General features: G+C 55.7%; 6 protein-coding genes across 6 annotated transcripts; 4 read left to right on the top strand and 2 right to left on the bottom strand.

Annotated features, from left to right (window-relative positions):
• Positions 1–62: 62 nt before the first annotated feature.
• Positions 63–1,430, top strand: PTSG_11208 (uncharacterized protein; the record flags this gene model as incomplete). Its single annotated transcript, XM_004987796.1, has 5 exons — positions 63–197; positions 419–503; positions 742–827; positions 1,085–1,150; positions 1,323–1,430. The coding sequence occupies 5 exons, from the start codon at positions 63–65 to the stop codon at positions 1,428–1,430; spliced, it is 480 nt and encodes a 159-aa protein (XP_004987853.1).
• A 943-nt stretch (positions 1,431–2,373) lies between these two features.
• Positions 2,374–9,548, top strand: PTSG_11207 (uncharacterized protein; the record flags this gene model as incomplete). The annotated part of the gene is made up of 16 exons (XM_004987795.1): positions 2,374–2,498; positions 2,832–2,915; positions 3,066–3,149; positions 3,329–3,412; positions 3,595–3,678; positions 3,860–3,943; positions 4,292–4,375; positions 4,590–4,667; positions 4,782–4,941; positions 5,079–5,177; positions 5,309–5,488; positions 5,620–5,877; positions 6,052–6,593; positions 6,763–8,292; positions 8,420–9,098; positions 9,246–9,548. The coding sequence occupies 16 exons, from the start codon at positions 2,374–2,376 to the stop codon at positions 9,546–9,548; spliced, it is 4,458 nt and encodes a 1,485-aa protein (XP_004987852.1).
• A 472-nt stretch (positions 9,549–10,020) lies between these two features.
• PTSG_11206 (uncharacterized protein) lies at positions 10,021–12,289 on the bottom strand. The gene has a single exon (XM_004987794.1). The coding sequence runs from the start codon at positions 12,279–12,281 to the stop codon at positions 10,071–10,073; it is 2,211 nt and encodes a 736-aa protein (XP_004987851.1). The 5' UTR covers positions 12,282–12,289; the 3' UTR covers positions 10,021–10,070.
• Positions 12,290–12,972: 683 nt separating this feature from the next.
• On the top strand, positions 12,973–14,303 carry PTSG_11205 (uncharacterized protein; the record flags this gene model as incomplete). The annotated part of the gene is made up of 3 exons (XM_004987793.1): positions 12,973–13,000; positions 13,231–13,325; positions 13,535–14,303. 3 exons carry the CDS (start codon positions 12,973–12,975, stop codon positions 13,898–13,900), a joined length of 489 nt encoding a protein of 162 aa, XP_004987850.1. The 3' UTR covers positions 13,901–14,303.
• A 163-nt stretch (positions 14,304–14,466) lies between these two features.
• PTSG_11204 (uncharacterized protein) lies at positions 14,467–16,981 on the bottom strand. The gene is made up of 3 exons (XM_004987792.1): positions 16,667–16,981; positions 14,774–16,421; positions 14,467–14,624 (listed from the first exon to the last, which is right to left on the bottom strand). The coding sequence occupies exons 2-3, from the start codon at positions 15,529–15,531 to the stop codon at positions 14,546–14,548; spliced, it is 837 nt and encodes a 278-aa protein (XP_004987849.1). The 5' UTR covers positions 15,532–16,421; positions 16,667–16,981; the 3' UTR covers positions 14,467–14,545.
• A 28-nt stretch (positions 16,982–17,009) lies between these two features.
• PTSG_11203 (uncharacterized protein) lies at positions 17,010–19,685 on the top strand. The gene is made up of 8 exons (XM_004987791.1): positions 17,010–17,142; positions 17,372–17,516; positions 17,678–17,761; positions 18,052–18,132; positions 18,296–18,379; positions 18,583–18,666; positions 18,849–18,932; positions 19,154–19,685. The coding sequence occupies exons 1-8, from the start codon at positions 17,040–17,042 to the stop codon at positions 19,371–19,373; spliced, it is 885 nt and encodes a 294-aa protein (XP_004987848.1). The 5' UTR covers positions 17,010–17,039; the 3' UTR covers positions 19,374–19,685.
• The last annotated feature ends 677 nt before the right edge of the window (positions 19,686–20,362 follow it).

Genomic DNA, 20,362 nt, shown 5'->3' with positions numbered 1-20,362 from the left:
TCACTGACAGACACACTCTCCAACCACACATACACGAGCCTATATGGCGTGCTGCAGCGGGCATGATGGGGCGTATTAATCGCAAGACATGTCTGCCCCCCCAGGCACACGACCTCATGCACGTCATTAAGCCAGCCGCCTTTCTGTTTGAGGCGGATGACCCACAAACCACACACAGCGCACAAGGTGCGCTCAAGGTCAAGAGGTCAAGAGAGAGAGAGGGTGTGTGTTGTGTGTGTGTGTGTGTGTGTGTGTGTGTGTGTGTGTGTGTGTGTGTGTGTGTGTGTGTGTGTGTGTGTGTGTGTGTGTGTGTGTGTTAATGATCATGTGTGAACATGTCGCTTCGTCGTTTCCCTCCTTTCTCCACTTTCGCCTTGCCAAGCCTCACCGCCACCCCTTGTCGTCCTGCCGCGTTCAGGCTGTTGAGTCGCTGCTTGCTGTGATCCAGGGTTCCCGGCTCCCGCGCATCCCCCAACTCCGGCGCGACCGAGAACTGCATCTCCGTCTTTGTCAAGATTGCACATGGCCTCTCAGAGGTGTGTGTGTGTGTGTGTGTGTGTGTGTGTGTGTGTGTGTGTGTGTGTGTGTGTGTGTGTGTGTGTGTGTGTGTGTGTGTGTGTGTGCGTTGCGACACTCCTTCTTCGCCGTCCTTTGACATTGGTTGTTTGTTCTTTGTTGTCACGTTGTCGTCGCTTATTCTTTACCTCCTCATCCACCCATCCACCACCAACCCTTGCACAGACGAGATGCTGACACATCTGCTTGACTGGCTGTCTATTACAGAAGACGACGATGAGGCAAAGTACATCTACACATACCTCGTCGAGGTCCTCCAAGCGTGAGTGCTACCGCTGTACTTTGTGTGAGTGAGGGTGTGTGTGTGTGCATGGCCTGGCCGTGCTGCATGTGTCGGTGGTGTGCTCTTCCGCCTGTCGTTCTTGTTCCCGACTAACTCTCCCGTTCCCCCTCCCATTGCTTCCTGTACCTCCCTCTCCTTCCTTTTGTTGTTGCTTCTGTAGGTAAGATCCACGCGAGACTGCGCCTGAGAGTCCGGTGAAGATTGTGCGTGCATTTGTTTGTGCAGGTGGTTGGCACCCCCCGCGGCCGCCGTCAACGAGCCCCACTGCCAGGGCATGTACACAGCCTCATGGTGCGTGGGTTGTGTTGTGTGTGATTTATGTGATGTGTGTGTGTTTGCTGCCTCGAATATGCGCGACTGTCGTGTACTTTGTGTACTTTCCCATCCTCCTCTTCCTCCCTCCTCCTCCTTCCTCCTCCTTCCTCTCCTCATTCTCACGCCCTCACGTCGTTTCCTCTCGTAGAACATGCAGGATTCGTATGCCTACGGTGTGTTGAGGCAGTTGATGCAGGATCCCGAGGTGCACGCCCGCGTGCAGCGCGCTGTTAAGGCGCTTGGCTCGTCCGCGTAGTCGCCATGTTGTGATGTGTCGTGTCAACTCGTGCACCAGTTGAACGAATGGCTGAATGTCTGTCGCTTCCTTTGTCGCATTCCTCTTCTTGCTCTCTTCTCTTCTTCTCTTCTCTTCTCTTCTCTTCTCTTCTCTTCTCTTCTCTTCTTCCCTTCCTTCACTCTCCCTCTCGCCTGCTTGCTGGCTTGCTTATGGCACGCCCTTCTTGTGCTTGCCTGTTGTTTTCATTGTTTGGCGCTGTGTACGGCTGAACACGTTCTTGGTGTGTTTGGTTGATGTGTGCTGCTGCTGCTGTGTGTGGTTTGGTTCTGGCTTGCAACTGGAGGGTGTTGTTTGATGTGCAGAGGGGTTGGCTGTTGTTTGGTTGGCTTGGCTTCCTGTTGCGTGTGGGCACTGCTGTGTGTGTGGATGTGTGTGTGTGTTGATGTGTGTTGGACTGGGGCGTTGTTTGTGGGTTGTGTGGCGGACCTGTTCTTTCCTCAGTAAATGGCTCGATGAAGATGATGAGACCCGCTTGACGGTGGTGATGGTGGAGCGGCGGTGATGTTTGTGGTGTTGGTGTGGCTACAGACATTGGTGTGTTGTGCCAACCAGGCAAGACCAAAGAAGCGAGGAGGGCGCGGCTGTTGTTCCTTTCGGCGACAAAGAGCGTCGGGTTGTTTTGCTGGCTGGCTGGAGGCTCTTCATCCTGTTTGTTTGTTGTGTTCCTGTCGACATGAGATTGTTGACGAACATCTTCCACGGAAGCGCTGCTGTGCGGATAACCTCTGCAAGGTTTTGCGAATCGTCCAATGGCCGAGTCGCAAAACAACAACACACAAAACAAAGGAAACAAACAAAGCAGCGCGTTGAGTTGTTGTCCTCCATTTTGTCGTCGTCTTCTTCCAACCACTTACGAACACGTCACAACAAGCCACAAGGAGAAAGACGACGCGCCGTCGCCATGTCCGGCGGAGAGAAGAGAGCAAGGGAGGAGGTGGAGGCGTTGCTGGCGCAGACGAAGGTGAAGGATGGGGTGAAGAACAAGATCAGGGCCATCGCCAACAACACGTGTCCGGGGGGAATAGAGTGAGTGCAAAAGCAACCAAAACGACGTGTTGCAACATGCATGCATGTGTTGGACACTAGGCCACAAGGACACTTCTTGTGGTTGTACTCGTGCTTATTCTCCCCCTCCCTCTCTGCTTGGCTTGTCCTTGTGTTGCAATGGGTGTGGTGTGGCTTGCTGTTGGGTGTTCACGTGTGCGTGTCCTGTCCCCTCGCACCGCCTGGACACATCAACAGAGAGAGAGTGTGTGTGTGTGTGTTTGTGGCAGGTTGTGACTGACACCCTCATGTTTTTGCTGTCTCGATCCTCAGTCTTCTTGCTCATTTCATGACACACACCATTTGAAATTACAGCTTGGGTGGTTATGGCCTCGGCGACATTGGGGCGCGTGCGGTGGCCGAGGCGCTCAAGGACAACACCTGCCTCGAAACGCTCGAGTGCGTGGTGATGATGAATCTGCATCGTGTGATATGCATGGTTGATTGGGGTGGCGGTGTTGCACGTTGCATCCCTTTCTCCTCCCCTGCTTGCGCATGTTTGGACGTGTGTTCACCTTCGCTCCCTGCGGTTCTTGTGTGCCTGCACAGCCTGGCAGTCAATTCCATCGGCGATGAGGGCGCTGTGGCGTTGGCGGAGATGTTGAAGCACAACACGACCCTCAAAATACTCAAGTGAGTGTGTACACGCACACATGCACATGTATGCTGCGTCACTGCCGTTGCACCTAACCACGTGCACATGTGTGGTCGATGACTGTGTTGCCACCCACAACAATCATCATCACGCACGCACTCACTCTTCCTCATCCATGTGGCATCATCGCCCTATGTGGCATCATACCTCTTGACAGCCTGAACAACAATTCCATCGGCGATGAGGGCGCCGTGGCGTTGGCGGAGATGCTGAAGCACAATATGACCATGACATGGCTCCGGTGAGTGTGTACACGCACACATGCACATGTATGCTGCGTCACTGCTGCTGCACCTTATCACGTGCACATGTGCACATGTGTGGATTGATGACTGTGTTGCCACCCACAGCAATCATCACTCACTCTTCCTCACCCATGTGGCATCATCGCCCTGTGTGGCATCCACCATACCGTCTTGACAGCCTGGAACGCAATTCCATCGGCGATGAGGGCGCCGTGGCGTTGGCGGAGATGCTGGAGCACAACACGACCATGACATTGCTCGCGTGAGTGTGTACACGCACACACACACATGTATGCTGCGTCACTGCCGTTGCACCTTTATCACGTGCACATGTGTGGTTGATGACTGTGTTGACACCTACAACAATCATCATCACTCACTCACTCACTCTTTCTCATCCATGTGGCAACATCGCCCTGCGTGGCATCATACCGTCTTGGCAGCCTGAGTGAGAACTCCATCGGCCCTGAGGGCGCCGTGGCGTTGGCGGAGATGCTGAAGCACAACACGACCCTCACAGCACTCGAGTGAGTGGAAGCTCCTCTTTGAAATGTGTGTCTTTAGGCGCTTCTTCTGCAATACCCATGTGCAGATGGAGGCACTGCAAGCCACGCATGATGTCTGTGCGACTTGCTTGTTTGACCAACAAATGCTTCCATCCTTCATATGTGCCACAAGTGCTGCCACATCCTGTGCAATTTGCATTTGCCCCCTTTGCTTCCGCCATTGTGACTTCAATGTCGTAGGACCTGATGTGCGAGCGAGTCCGCGTGCACGTGGTCCATCTGCAACCCACTTTCATCCGTGACACTGACACGTGTTGCTTGCCCACCCGTTCCCCTGCTCTTCCAACATGCATTTCTTGCCACTTGCAGCTTGGATAACAACTCCATCACCCCGGTTGGCGGTGCGGCGCTGGGTGCCGCACTGGACCAGAACCGCACGCTGGAAGAACTCTGGTTTGTCGATTGCGTTGCGCCTGCCTCATGAACGCCTGTGTCCTGTTGTGGATTTGTGTGACCAATCGCCACTCTTTTGAGTGCACGCCACACTGTGTGTTCCTCTCTGCTTGCTTGCATTTCTCCACAACCCTAACCACCAACCCTCCTGACTCACGCACCGCACTTGCTGTTTGTTCCCAACCACACGCTACCACCACGTGTCCTCGTTCAGCATCGAGAAGAACTCCACCGCCACCGCCCGCGCCTTTGGTGCCGCGCTGCCCGTCGACCGAGAACTCAGCACAGACTGGTCAGTCAACGCGTGCTTCCACTCTAGTCATTTGCTCCCTGCCATCTCTCGACCCTTCTCCTCACGCACACATGCTGCGTGGTACTTGCGTGCACATTTCACGTGGGATCACAGGTATGATGACGATGGGGGCCAGGCCGCCTTTAACGAAGCACGCGAGGAGCAGAAGCGGCAGCATGAGCAACTGTTTGCCGCCTGCAGGGATGGCGACACTCCAGCTGTCACGTCCCTCATCGAACAGGACAATGCAGATGTCAACCAACAGGACAAGCAGGTGTGTTCATTATGTGTGTGTGTGTGCTGTGCTTGTATGTGAACGGCGCTCGCTCATGGTTGCACCGGCCGTGCGTTCGTTTCCAACAGATCCTCACCACACGTGCCATGCCCCTTGCTGCCCCCACCCATCCACAGGGCGACACGCCACTGCACGTTGCCTGCAGGCACAACCAGCCCGCCGTCGTGGAGCTGCTCATGAAGAAAGATGCAGACACTGCCGTCAAGAACAAGAAGGTGTGCTTCGCGTCGTGTGGCTGTTTCTGAAGACGTGACACAACTGTTTCTTTGCTTTGTGCTGTGTCCTCCCCCTCTCCCTGCTTCCCTCCTTCCTCAACTCATGCGTTTTACCTTTGCAACACACGCAGGGAGAGAGGCCCTATGATGTGGCACAGGCCAGCGGTCATACTGCCATCACCAGCATCCAAGGGCTGAAGCCAGGCGGCAAGCCTTTGGAGCAACCACAACAGCAACAGCAGCCAAAACAAGAGCCACCTGCGCCCACTCCTGCCGCCGGACCGAAGCAAGAAGAACAAACAGCGCAAGACGTGAGTGATTTGACAAGTGCTTGCCAGCAACGCACAAGCAAATGCATCACGTCACCCATGCCATTCCTTCATCACGCTCTCCGTGGTCTCGTATCAAGCATAATCATGTTGTCTCACACAACCATCACCAGCACCACCATCAGCAGCAGCCCGAGCAGGCGCGCAGGAAGCGTCTCCAGCAGCGCATGCGGGAGGTCATAGCACGCTTCAACGCGACCATGGCGGGCAGGGCCAAACTCATCTTCATTGGTCAGGGGCGCGCCGGGAAGACCAGCACGTTCCACTCGCTCATGGGTCACATGTTCAACAAGCATGAGCACTCCACCCTTGGCGCCGCCTCAACCGACCTCGCCGTCATTGTCGAATCAATGGACGTTCACGACTGGCAGGTGTGTACCCTTGTCTGGTGCGAGCATGTGATGTGTGCGACGCATGGGTGTGAAGAGAGGTGGTGGTTGACACGATCATCCCCTCGCACAAGCGTTCACTCACACACACACACACACACACACACACACACACACACACACACACACACACACACACACACACAACCTTTGCAGGAGCTGGATGCGGAAATCTCGGAGCTGATGCGCAGTCTCTGCGGAACGGCGCTGGCGCAGGAATCGGGCGTGGATTGGGAGATGAAGCAGGCGATGATGAAGGCGAAGGCCGACTTGGAGAGCCGCGTTGCCCAGCACCAACAGCAACAGCGGCAGCAGGAAGCCGAGAAGGCAGAGAAAGCAACGGCTGCCAAGCAGAAGCAGAAGCAGTTACAGAATGCAAAGGAGACGCGGCCACGTCCATCCTCCCGCACGTCGCCAGCGACTGTCCCCAAACCCACCAAGGCATCTCATGACTCAGCATCTGCATCCAAGAAGCAGGCCACCCTGAACCCTTCGAGCCAATGTGATGCTGCTGCCCGCAATCACAACAACACCGCCACCGCCACGACCGGCATGTCTGCTGAGGACATGGAGAAAGCGATCAAGGAGTTCAACGTGGACGCCGTCATGGGCGAGGGCAAAGCACGGGTCACGTTCAAGATCTTTGACCTGGGTGGCCAGTCCACCTTCTACATCTTTCACCCTTTCTTCCTCACAGAGTGAGTTCAAGTTATGTGCGTGCATGCGTGTGTGTCTGTGTGTTTGAGTGTGTGTGTGTGTGTGTGCGTGTGTGTATGTGTCTGTGTGTGCGTGAGTACGGCTGCGTGCAGTCCCTCCACCACCTCTCCTCCATTCACCTCTCCCTTCATCACCGCACACCCACACCAGGTACGCGGTGTACCTGCTGGTGTTCTCCATGGAGGACCTGCTTTACCAAGACAAGAGCAAGCGGGCTGAATCGTGGGAGTTTATGGAGCACTGGCTCTCCTCCCTCCACCTCCACGCCAAGGGTGCACCCGTCCTCATCGTCGGCACCTTCGCTGATGTGGTCAGCAAGCGTAAGCAGCACGAGAACATATCCCGTGACATCCACAGTCGCCTGCGCCACAACCCGGCCTTCCCTTCCGTCATCCACAACGACAAGCATGGTCTGTGGTTCTGGCCCGTCGACAACACCAAGTCTATCAACGACACCATGATCCAGGACCTGCGCCAGACCATCTCCTCCACAGCACTGGCGCAGGAGTACGTGAGTCAGGAGGTGGCTGTGCCATACCTCCACCTCTACGACAAGCTCAACGCCATCGCCCGCGACGAGCAACGGCCGCTGCTCACGTTTGATGAGGTGGTGGCGATTGCGCGCACATGTGGGCTGCGCACACGTGAGGAGACGAGGGCCTGCCTCCAGTTCCTGCACCTGTACTCCATGGTGCTGTACTATGACACCGTGCCAGGCATGGAGGACTATGTGATCCTGAGTCCGCAGTGGGCGGTGGACATGATGACGCGCGTCATCCGAAACTTTGATCTGCATCACGACGTGCGTGATGGTGAGGCGAGGGCCGTTGGTGCGCAGCTGTGGGACGACCTGGTTGACCGCGGCATCCTGCACCGTCGCCTGCTGGATGTGCTGTGGAAGGACTTGGAAGGTGGCACGATTGAGCCCTTCCTCCAACTCATGATGGAGTACGGGTTGTGTGTCGACTACACGGCACCAATGGTGCGGCTGTTCGGCCCTCAACAGCAACAACAACACCACCAACAACACCAACAGTACCTCGTCCCAGCCATCCTGCCGATGACGCTGGAGGATGAACAGGCGTCGTCGTCGGTGACTCTGAGCACGGCAGCAGCACAGCAGGCCAATCCATACGCTGGATATGAGGAGAAGACAGCCTACGTCGCCTTCAGCCTGAGGGAGTTCAAGAGGGGTGTAAGCGCCAAGATTGCAGACACGCAGCAAGCCTCCTTCCTGCCAGAGGGCCTGTTCCCGATGGTTCTGGCACGCGTGATGGCACACATGCAGCATGGTGCAACGGAACCGCCCATGTTGAGCCGGACAGACGCCGTAATCTTCATGGACGTGGCTGAGATCGAATTACAGCTCGTGCCGGCTGTTGGCGGCATCAAGATCAAGGTCATGACTGCACGTCCTCGCACGCTGCTGCACATGCTGTACGACACCATCACAACAGCTGTCACGCAGCGCTACCCCGAGCTCAAGGCCACGTTGCTGCTGCCATTTAATGACACGAGACTGCTGTTCTTCGAGGATGTGCACACCCACCACACGAACAAGAAACCGCTTCGCGTTGGCCGCTCACAGCTGCTGTCACCAGGGGATCTGGTCGCCAAATATGGTCCACTCTTGCCAGTTATGGGTCAGCAGGACAAATACGATGCCTTCATCAGCTACAGGTGGGACATGTGTGTGTGTGCGTGTGTATGTGTGTGTGTGTGTGTGCATGAATGTATGGCGCGAACTGGGTGTCTTTCCTTCCCTCTCTCTTCCTTTCTTATTTCGACACTGACCACCACGTCACAGGCAACGCGGCAACCGGGGTTTGGTGATGACATTGTACCCAAAGTTGGAGCAGCACGGACTGGTAACCTTTGTGGACGCCAACAACTTGGAGACAGGCGTCAACTTCAAGCACGCGTGCATGACAGCCCTGCACAACAGTACTGTCGCCTGTCCCGTCGTTTCCGTGGGTGCCATCCATCAGATGCGCTCGCTCGGCCACACTGACACGTGCGATAACGTCTTGTTGGAGTGGATGGCCATGCTGGAGCTGCAGCAGCTTGCTCGCCAGCATCCAGACAAGGTCCACCTCCGCCGCATCGTTCCGCTCTTCCTCGGCAGTGGCTGGCACGACAGCAGTCACCATGTTATGAGCAGGGCAGAGGTGAGCGAGTACGACTCGTTTGACCGCCTGAAGCGGCTGGCAACGAAGTTGCCGGACGTTGTGAGCAAGAACACGACGTCAGCGCTGGATCAGTACTTTTCACAGGTGCTGCGATTGCAGCCACCTCAGCAACACAAGAGCGTGCGGGAGGCGGTGTTGTCGCTGTTTGACATTGACGCCGTGGTTGCGATGGATGCCGGTGTGGACCGCACGTCGCAGCTGCGCGACATTGCGGAGAAGATTCGCCAGGTCGTCGTCTCTGCCAGGAGCGAGGAGCAAGCAGCTCAGGGGCCAGCAGCTGCACGTCGTTCCACGCAGGTATAGTTTTGTGGCTGTGTGTTCTTGAGTGGTTGTGTGTGTGTGTGTGTGTGTGTGCGTGTGTGTATGCAGGCGCACTCCTTTCTCTCTTCCGCTTGGCACGCGTGCTGTGTCTCACTCAGCCCCTCTAACTTGTCTGCCGTGCAGTCATCTTCCTCGACCTCCACCGCTACAACTCCTGTTACACCACCACCTACCACCCCATCGCCCTCTTCCACCTCGTCGCCGTTTGAGCCCGAGTTACTTGAATGGCTCAAACGCCACTCGCTGCTGCCGCACGTCGAGTCGGCACTGGTGGAGCACGGCATCGACTCCCTGGAGGTGCTGGTCGTGTCCATACAAGAGGGTGACCTGACCAAGGAGGTACTCAGGGAAGCCGGTGTGAAAATTGGGCCGGCAATCAAGCTGATTCGGGAGGCAAAGAAGTGTGACGTGGACAGTTCTTCATAGTGCGACGCCTTATCGGCCCTGTTACCTCTCCTGTTTGTCGTTGTTGTTCTGCGCTGAGTTATTTCTGTTCTCTTTCGTCCTGACGTTCTTCGCCTTTTCATCAATTCCATACGCCCGACTGTCGTAGCTTCTGCCTCCTGTTTCTCCTCACCTCACTCCTTGCCGACGTGGCGCAAAGATGCGCTTTGCCCTTCTACTTGTACACTGTTCTGCACCTTCCGTGCTTTCGTTGCCCCTCCTGTGTCATGCCGCCACTTGTTGCTTCACCTTTGTTCCACAATACATCTTCCTCCGTTTCAAAACACACATGCACCACAGCCTGCTTGCCATCACATTCCACGTCAGCCATCCACACACCACCACACACTCACAACTGTGAACGCGTCAACTGACTTTGATGTGAATGTGTACATGAACATGACATGTCAACACAGCAAATGCATAACCCTTCCGCCACCCAACATGATAACCCCCCCCCCCCAGCCACCTGATCACACACGCTCAGGCCTCCTTCCACTGTCCTTAGAAGCGGTTCACGAGCGAGACATCAGGCCACCGCCAATGGTAGTTTGTTGAGTAGCAGTTGCGCAGCACAACGCAGCCAATGTCTGACAGCCCGTGCATGTTGTCAAAGGCGCAACTCTGCAGAACAAGCCGCTGAATGCCTTGGAAGCAATCAAATTCCAAGATGGCACACTTGTGAAGGTGGCAATTGAATACTTCTCGACAGCCTGTGATTGACAAGCTGCCAGGACCATCCGACACAACATTGGAGGGGGCAATAATGGGCACATGCTGAGCAGGAGCGGCCCTCACAGTCAATTCGTCAAGCAAAAGCGTGCCAATGGAGGTGAAGCCAACACGCCCACAACAACTGTGTAGCGAGGCCCTGTGGCAGCGCGCAATGTCTTGATCGAGCGTGCAGGACGTGAGGCGAAGGTATTGTCGGTCAGAAAGCAGGTGGATGCCGTGCATTGGGTACTGGAATCGCCCGTGGAGAGTCAACGACTGCACCGCCGGCCCAATCCACTCGCAGTGAAGCTCGCCTTTGACAAGGCCATGCAGCTCTTTCACACAGGGCGGCACCGGCCCATCCACGTTGACGCCATCGACACAAACGTGCACGTGGTCAGGGATACCATTCAGGGCACTGACATTCCTCACACAGTCCTTGAGCACGAGCTTGTCGGTGCGCCGGCCGAGGTCCACAAGAAACTCGCGTGACAACACTCTTCGAAACAACTTGAGTGCCAGTACATTCGCGTGCACAAAGTCGGGCAGCTGCGGCATCGTGAAGGGTGTTTCATCGGCAATCACAATTCTGTCAACGCGAGTGGGGCAAGTGAACGTCTTCACTTTGGATCGCAGTCGCAACTCAATGTGGGTAGCGTTGGGCAAATGCAACAGTCTTGGCACTTCCAGCATGTGTGAGAGCGTAATACGGGTGCCATCGAGTTTGTCATTCTGCAACTGCACCTGACGGAGGCTGAGGTGTTGTGCTGCGGTCACCACCGCATCATCGCCGCTCAGGTGTGCGCCAACAATGTCGAGCTTTTCCACCCCGAGCAGCGGCGACAGGTCCAACGAGCGGCCGTACAAGCGAGCAAGCCTGATTTCCGGAATGCCCGCGTTCAACATGCCCAAGTCGGAGATGGAGGTGCTGTCGCTCAGTTCAAACCGCTGCATGTGTTGAATATCGCCACGAAGGGTCCGCTGATTTCGAGCACACCACGTGACACGTTTCACGTCATGGATTGTAACGTGGCCAATCTCAGTGGATTGGATGTCAAGGAAATCGATGTGACACGCGCTGAGCGACTCCAACGGACTTTGAATGACCAGGTTCACGTCAACGCCGCGTGAGTTGGCGAGCAGCGACGTGCGGAGCTCATGCCACCGATCAGCATCACCCTGGCACATGAATTCAGCCGTGAGCGAAAACAGTGCTGGGGCGAACGCAGCGGTGACTGTGACCCTGTCACCAACGTGCTGTTGCTGCTTCTGAGAGTGCTGTGGTTGGGCGCTTCGGGTGCTTGTCCCTCCTGCATCTGTGGACGTGCTGGTGCCTCCTTCTTGCTTGCGTGCATCTGCACCGTGCACACTGCTGTCGTGCTCACTGGCGTCGAGTGCCTGATTCACGTCTGCGGCCCACGACTCGACGTCTTCAAGGGACGTGTACGTCACGTGTCCAGAGCGTGCGAACCGATGCCAGAAGCTCTGCGTCTGTGGAGGAGACTGGAGCCTGGAGCGGAGAAAGGTGCACGTGCTTTTCCACGCCACACCCAGCCAACAATACGCGAGGAAGCGGTTCTCCAACCACACGACGACATGCGCAGTGTCGTCTTCTTGTAAAGGGAGCGCGGTGGTTTGCATGGCCATCGCGAGGGCCATCATTGCCGAGGTGGTCGCTGCGTGGGCGGGCACAAGAAGGTCCCGTTGAAACACGTCAACCCAGTGCTCAGTCGTTCGGCTCTGGCGATTCCACACGTTTGTGCTCTTTGTGAACACGGTGGACAGGCACCACTTGGGCATGGCCCACGGCAGGTCATGGTACAGCTCGCGGCAAGTCAACATGAGGTTGAAGTACGCGCGCGCCACGTCCCGAGGAGGGCACTCCTGGGGCTTGCTGTCCAGCTGTCCCCCGAACACCCCGGTGCCCTTGTTCTTTGCTGCCTGCTCTGCTTCCAACACCAACGTCTCCGCCACCAGCGCCCACGCTGCGCCGTCGTTCATGGTGTCTTTCTTGCTTGCAAGTTCGGAAAAGTTGTCATATCACCTTTGAAATTTCGCCCGACGTTATCGTTGAGGGATGGTGGCTGGTTGTGCTGACTGCGGTGACAAAGGTGAGAGAGCAAGCAAGCAAGCAAGCAAGGAGGGACAACAACATGAGTGGTGCAGTGTTCGTCGTGCTATTGCAACATTGCAACTCTAGTGGTAGCCTTGCACTCGTAGCTGTAGCGTTGATGGTGCAACTCACACCACTCGTTTTCGTCTCCCCCTCACCCCTGTTGCTGCCGCAGACACCTCGTGGGTGTCGCTGAATTTGGGCGTGTTTGTGTGCGCACGCTGCTGTAACGTGCACCGTTCTCTTGGACGGGCAGTGTCCCACGTTGCGCCAGCTGCTCAAGTCACATCGCGGCTCGAAACGAAGCAGGTCGGTGGGCTCTGCTTGGTGTTCTTGTTGTTTCTGCAGTGCGCCTACAAAGAGCACACAAATGCTCCACTGTGTACCCACACACACACGCGCGCGCACACACACACACACACACACACACGCACACACGCACTCTCCGTCACACGTGCTGGCAGCTGTTTGAGTATTTGCAGAATGAACACACGAATGATGTGTGGGAAGCTACGCTTTCCTCTCATCCAAGCTTTGTGAAACCAAGCATCGACTCCGACATGAAGTGAGGCAGCCGACATGGTGTCTGCGTCACGGTTGGCTTTCGGTCCACACACACACAGACTCGCTCTCTCTCTCTCTCTCTCTCTCTCTCTCTCTCTCTCTCCACCCACACACACACACAAAACCACACACACACACACACACACACACACACACACACACACACACACACACACACACACACACACACACACACACACACACACACACACTCACTCACTCACATAATCCCCCCACACAACACACACTCTCTCACTCTCACTCTCCATGCAGACATTGGGCCGGACGACGGGTATGCCGGCGTTGTGTTCGTCAAGGGCAGCTGCTCCCGTCTCGATGTCATTCGTCTCGCACGCGACATGAAGCGCGTACGTCGGGAGTGAAGTTGAGAGAGAAAGGGGGGGGAGGACACTGTTTGCTTGTTTGCTTCCATGCACATGCACCTGCTGCTTGGGCTGCTTGCCTCTTTGCTTTTGGCGGTGACACGAAGTGCCCCATCACATCTGCCCTGCCCCATCGCATCACGCATACCTTTCTCACACCACAAACACAAACACCACCACCACCACCACCACAGGGCATCCATCTTGCCAAGGACCACAAGCGGTGCAAAGTGTACCGCACCCGCGAGTTCAAGATCACACCGACCAAAGCCCGCTCCCCCTTCAACATTGACGGTGACCCGCACGACCACGGTCCTGTGCACGTGCGCGTGCTGCACCAGGCCCTCAACATGTTCACCCTGCCGGAGCGTGGCGAGACGCTGGCAGAGCACGTCGCACACACGGGCATGGCACTGCCTGTCGTGATGGCTGGTGTGAAGGTGAACCAGCTCAACTCGAAGCAGGGACGCAAGTCTGCACCAGACCACGAGGCCAAGGGCGTCTCCGCGCTCGCCACCGCCATGTTTGAGACCGGTCACGACGGAGCAGGCAGCAAGTAGCCGCACACGCGTCTGTGTGTGTGTGTGTCTGTGTCTGTGTCTGTGTGTGTGTGTGTGTGTGTGTGTGTGTGTGGTTGTACTGTGTCTCTGTGTGTGTGTCTGTGTTGTACTCTGTATTTGCTGTGTGGTCATCACATTTTGTCATTACCTTACGTCCCATATTGCGACTTCTCCGTTGTTGTCCTTTCCTGACCTACGTTAGCGCTGCACTGTCCCCAGTGCTCCCATGCTTGTCCCTCTTGGTTTTCTTCGTCGCCTGAGTTCCTTTCGCTTTTTCGTGCTTGTGTTCTGGTGCTTGCTTCATAACCGCTGTTACATTCAGTTTGTTGGTCTTGACTCGTTTGTACACGTCTCATCTCAACACAAACACTGCAGTGCGCCCGAGAGAGCGACAGCGACAGAGAGACACAGACTGAGACAGACAGACAGACAGAGACTGACGGACAGATAGAGACTGACAGAGAGATAGAGACTGACAGAGAGATAGAGACAGACAGGGGGATAGGGAGTGTCTGTCTGTCTGTCTGTCTATCTGTCTGCGTGTGTGCCTGTCTGTCTGTCTGTCTGTCTATCTGTCTGTCTGTCTGTCTGTCTGTCTGTCTGTCTGTCAGTCTGTCTGCGTGTGTGCCTGTTTTTTGTCTGCCTCTATGTGTGCGCTGTTGCTGGTGCTTGTAGGTTTGTTAAAGCATCAAACAGCTGCTTGTGCGCCGCAATCTTGTGTGTCCTGCACAGGTAAACAAAGGCATGGAGTGAGCAGGAACAGCATACGTGTATGATGTGGCCTGGAACAGCCTCAGGGATGTGATTGGCGACACAACACAACACAACACAACACAACAAACAAACAGCACCACCACCACAGCACCACCTCACCCCTTGAAGTCGAGGTCGACGATGACAAGTTTCGCCAACACGGCGCCGTCTGCAACGCGATACGACCCGGCCATCGCCCCCGCACGTGCACATGCACGGCTTTCGGTGTCGTGTGTCGGCTCGAGAGGCGAGCAGAAGGAAACCAACACGCTGCAGTCCTTAAACGCTGCAGCTCTCAAGTGATCGAGCATCAACCACGCTGGTGACACCATCGCTTCCTCACCATCACCATCATCATCATGTTGCTGTTGTTTCGCGACCTTGGTCACCTGCTCCCCATCATCATCGGATAGTTCATGTGCACGCTTACCGCCGTCAACACTCGCTTTCGCCCCTTCCTCCTCCTCCTTCTTCATTCCTTCTCTTCCACGATCACCGTCACCACCACCACCACTACTGCTCGCGAGCGTGTGTTCCCGCCATGTGTTGACATCGTCTTGAGTGATGACACCACGTGTCGCCGTTCGCGCCGCATCCGCAGCAGCAACAGCAGCAAACGACCGGTCCACAGGGCACCAAGACAACGACGATGTTGATGCTGATGTTGTTGACGATGTTGATGTTGGTGTTGATGTTGATGATGGGCGAAGACGGGGAGGTGATTTGGAGGACGCCAAAGAACGTGTCACCGCTGGCTGCGCATGGTGTGCCCCGTGTTGGGTCCTGAGCCACGACAGCACACCAGAGGTCGACAGCACCTCTTGTAAGAGCGGTGCCAGCCCGGCGGCGAGGCAGTGGACGGAAGCTGCTTCGGTCATCGCACCACGACCACCACGACCGCCACCATCACCACCACCATCATCATCAACACCACCACAATCATCATCATCACCATCATCATCATCATCACCATCCTGTTGTTGTTGTGGTGGCGACGATGCTGACACGGCGCGGTGCAGAACAGGCGTGGAGGCGGTGGCGTGTGCAGTGAGGAGACGGAGGTTGTTCTGGGGTGTCTGCAGCAGTTGTAGGATGGCTTCACGCTGTAACTGTGCATCCTGTTCAGGACATGAACGCAAACGCACAGGGTTGTCAAGCGTAATATGGTCAGAAACACAACGAACGTTTTGAAGCTACACACACTCACGTACACACACACACACTCTCTCTCTCTCTCGCTCTCTCACGAACACACACAGTCACTCACACATTCACTCACTCACTCACGTTCCCCCCCCCCCACACACACACGCACACTGCGTGCGTTGCTGAACAGGCGGATTGGGCAGTATTTGGAGACAGAGGTCCATTTGCCGTTGGCAAGCTTGAGGTGCTGGTGACAACAGAAGCGGCACCAGCGCTGCTCGCTCCGGGCGTGGCACGTGGTGTCGACGCGAGGTGGAAGTCGAAACACGTCGTCGCAGCTCTTCGGCTTCAGCTCAATGGCAAAGTATGCGTGGTGACACGCAGGAACACGCGTTGCCAGCAGCCAATCGAGCGCCGCCTGCCCGCCTTTGCCAAGAACGTCAGTCCCAGATTCCCAGAGCCGAAACGCGCACGCGGGACACGACCCCATATCTGGCATCAAAATTGCGCCCGCACCGCACAGCGCTCGCGTATCAACATTAACAAAGCCTTGGCCTACAGGTACATCCTGCTCCAACAGCTGCAGCCCATCCAAAAAGGTCTGGGGCAGATCCAAATGCACCTGTACAAACACACACGCGTTTGCATTCATGCTGGTGAGGCACACCATACATGCTTTCTCAGGACATGATTGTCAAAGACACAACAAACAAGCGACCCAGGCATTCGACGAAAGAGCACACACACACACACACACACCACACACACCACACGCACACATGCGCACACATGCGCACACACGACACTCGCACACACACACATGCGCACACACGACACTCACACACGCACTCACGCAATCAGTTGTACCTGTGGACACGCCCAGGGCGAGGGAACGAGGCGGGAGAGTGTTTCATGGAACCTTTGCTGCACATGGCGTTCATCCAAACATTGTGTCTGATCTCCTTCCTTCTCCAGACGCCGCAATCGCAGGGCGCACAGCCGAAGAGCAGCGAGCTCGGGTTCAGCTCCAGCATACCTCAGCACGACGTTTGCACCGCCCACACCACGCACGCGCCACGGCCCACTGGGCAGCCGTGATGGACACATGTTCGCCTTTGCACACGCTTGTTGTCACTGCAGCAGCTACACGCAGGTCCAGTCATCAGCGTTGCGAAGTTGCTGAAATCTATGTGTATAGTAAACAATTCTCTACAAACACCCCCCAAACGAAGCAACGACGATGAGCACAGCGGAGGAAGATGGTGCGCCAACCGTGTCAGATGAGATGAGGGAACTTCGACAGGAGAAGCTCTCATCGGCACTTGGCAAAGTGAAAGCAGCAGGTAAGGCGAGACCGAGAGAGTGTGCGTGTGTGCGTGTGTGCGTGTGTGCGTGTGTGTGTGTGTGTGTGTTTGCATGCTTGCTTGCATGTTTGTATTTGCATGCTTGCTTGCTTGCATGTTTGTATTTACATGCTTGTGTCTTCGCATACATGCGTGTTTGTGCCTGCATGCTTGCGTGTCCAATTGATTACACCTCACGCTGGCTGGACTCTGTGCTGTACTGGGTTAGCCAAAGTGAAGCGAGCGCGTGCCCTGTCTCAAGAAAATGCCGCGCCATCTTCACGATGGGCAGGAGATGTCGTGCTCAAGCGATGGGAGATGCCACTGCTGTGCAAAGACTTGCAGGACGCAAACCTCCACATCCCAGAGCTGAGGTTTGTGTCCTGCTTGAGCTACCTCACAGCCTTGCCGACATGAGCGACCAGCTGTACGATGCGTCCCTCGCACCGCTCCTTCCACTGCGAGACGCGTTTTGTTCCGTGATCTCTCATACAGGGACTGATGCTGTTGTTGTATCTATTGTCTTGCCTTGCAGGTTGGACGGCAATGAGCTCACCCTCCAACAAACACAGGAGCTTGCGCAAGCACTCGCGTCAAACACCACGTTGCGAGTGTTAAGGTACGCGCTCTTTTGCTGTCACGTGATGCAAAGGCATCTGCATACACGACGCTGCTTACACGTAACACACACACACACACACACACGTAACACACACACACACACACGTAACACACACACACACACACACACGTAACACACACATACACACACGTAACACACACATACACACAAATATTCGTTTCTTGCACATTCGTGTGTCTCCCCTGCCACCAACCCGTGCGCTCACGCACACGTGCTCGCACTGATACACTCGTGTTGATGACGTCATTGTGCAATCTTCGCTACAGTCTGGCTGGCTGCGGTCTCGGGGACGAGCACATGCAAGCGCTCTCGCAGGCGTTGGCGAGCACAACAGTCAAGCAGCTCAGGTATAGCAGACACACTTCAAACGACTCCCGCATCGCCTTTGCTGCACTGCGGTGGCTGTCTCTCTTTTCCTCGCCATTACCTCACCTCGTGCACCCGCCCTCCGCTCATTGTTTGGTGTGCTTGCGTGCCATTCTTTTCTCCTCGTGTCACCCTCTGCATCAGCGTATGGGGGAACGCCATCGGGGACGAGGGTGCGAGCGCATTGGCGGCAGCGCTGCCCAGTTGTCAGTCTCTGCAGTCTCTCGAGTACGTCACCTCCTTGTTGGAGAACCGTGGTTGCATGTGTGTCCCTGTGTCGGTATGCAGACATGTGAGTCAGTGAGTCAGCGTGCATGCGTGTACTTGTGTACACCTGTGCCTGCGTGTGTGCGTGCACCTTTATCTTCGCCTCCGAACTCACAACATACCTCCCTCCCCCCTGCCAACATGCGTGCACGTCATCACAACAGTTGCGGTCAGAACCACATTGGCGACACAGGTGCACATGCCCTCATTGTGGCGGCGCCGAAATGCAAACACCTCAAGTCCATCAAGTACGTCGAAACTTACACATGTGCCTGTTGCCGTGCAGCCATGACCACCTTGATCATCTTTCCCATTCGAACTACCGTTGTTCCACTGACACACAGACACACAGACTCACCCCCCCCCCCCAAAAAAAAAACCCCCCTCCCACTTCAACTTCAACACGCTGCTGCCACCACCACCATGACAGCGTGTCGTACAACCACTTGAGCACGAGCGCCGTGCTGGACTTTGCAAAGTGCTTCGAAGCCACTGCCACCATCACGTTTCTCGGGTACGCGCGCCTCTGCTGCGTTTGCTCACGTGGAGTGTGTGTGTGTGTGTGTGTGTGTGTGTGTGTGTGTGTGTGTGTGTGTGATTGAGGTGGAAACGCACGCACTTCTGACGTAACAAAACCACCTGCTGGTATTGCTCATCACTCCACTTGCTCCACTCATGAAAACTGCTTCAACCTCGCACCCACCACCACCACCACCATGCCATCGTCCAAAACAGCCTGCGCGGAAACGCCAAAGCGCCATCACGAGGACTTCAGCGGACGATTCGACGCGTGCAGCGCCTGTCACGGCCGCGTGTCATCGACACAGATGTGCTGCCGTACCATCGCGAGTTTGACTGGCGGCGAGCAAGCACCCTGCGCAGCTACGTGTACCGTCCACAGCACATCTTGGGGGACGAACTCAAGATTCAGGCACTCAACCTGTCCGGATGGTAGCACGGCGTGTCGTGTTTGTAATGGCTGTTGTATTCGTGTGTGTGAAGTGTGTTTCACGTTGACGCGTTGATGCGTTGGTGTGTTGATACGTGATTTGTGTTCCATTGCACGTTGGTGTGTTGACGTGTTGATGTGTTGATGTGTGCGGCTTGCATCATTTGGCACCATGGCTGTACTTTGCCCACACCGCTTCCTGCTCTTGCTGTCTCCACCCCTCATTGCTCGCTCGTTACTTTGCAACCATTCGCTTGTGTGTATCCTGTGCCCAATACAACGCGAGCACCACACGTGCTGGTCATGCTTAAGAGGAGAATACGAAGAAGGTTGACTGCTGCACTGCTGCAAAGACACCATGAAGCAACACTCGGCGGTCGTGTCGTCATAACATAACAAAAATTATGTAGTCAGCACATCATTAGGGGAAGGGAGCAACGCATGAACTATTGCATAGAGTAATGTAAACTGCTTCTACAAGAATAAAACCATGTGTGTGTGTGTGTGTGTGTGTGTGTGTGTGTGTGTGTGTGTGTGTGTGTGTGTGGTTATGCTGCCTGGGAGACGCTGGTCGTTCGCTCATCGTAGATGTTTTCGTCCGGCGTGCTAGATTCCAGGAACGTGGCTGTCAAGCGCGGAATGACACAGGGGGGGGGGAGAGAGGCGAGGTGTGAGGCACGGCGAAGTGTGGTGTTCACGTACGTATGCTCACGTATGTGTGGGTCACGCATGGAGAAGGTACAAAAGCGACATTTGGACGGCATGGGATGAAACGCAAATGGGGCAACACAAATGCACACGTACATGTTGGGCGGCGCGGGGGCGCGGGTTTGTTCTCTGGTTGAAGGATGAGTGACGTCGAGGTCAGGACAGCACAGTGTGTGAGTGGGGTGCAGGGGTGAAAATGTCACGAAGCTTAACGAGATAACACACACACACACACACACACACACACACACACACACACACACACACACACACACACACACACACAC

Source organism: Salpingoeca rosetta, assembly GCF_000188695.1.
Source record: "Salpingoeca rosetta unplaced genomic scaffold supercont1.41, whole genome shotgun sequence".
Lineage (NCBI taxonomy): Eukaryota > Choanoflagellata > Craspedida > Salpingoecidae > Salpingoeca > Salpingoeca rosetta.
The sequence above is the reverse complement of the archived record's forward strand: the minus strand, read 5'-3'. Positions and strand labels throughout refer to the sequence as shown.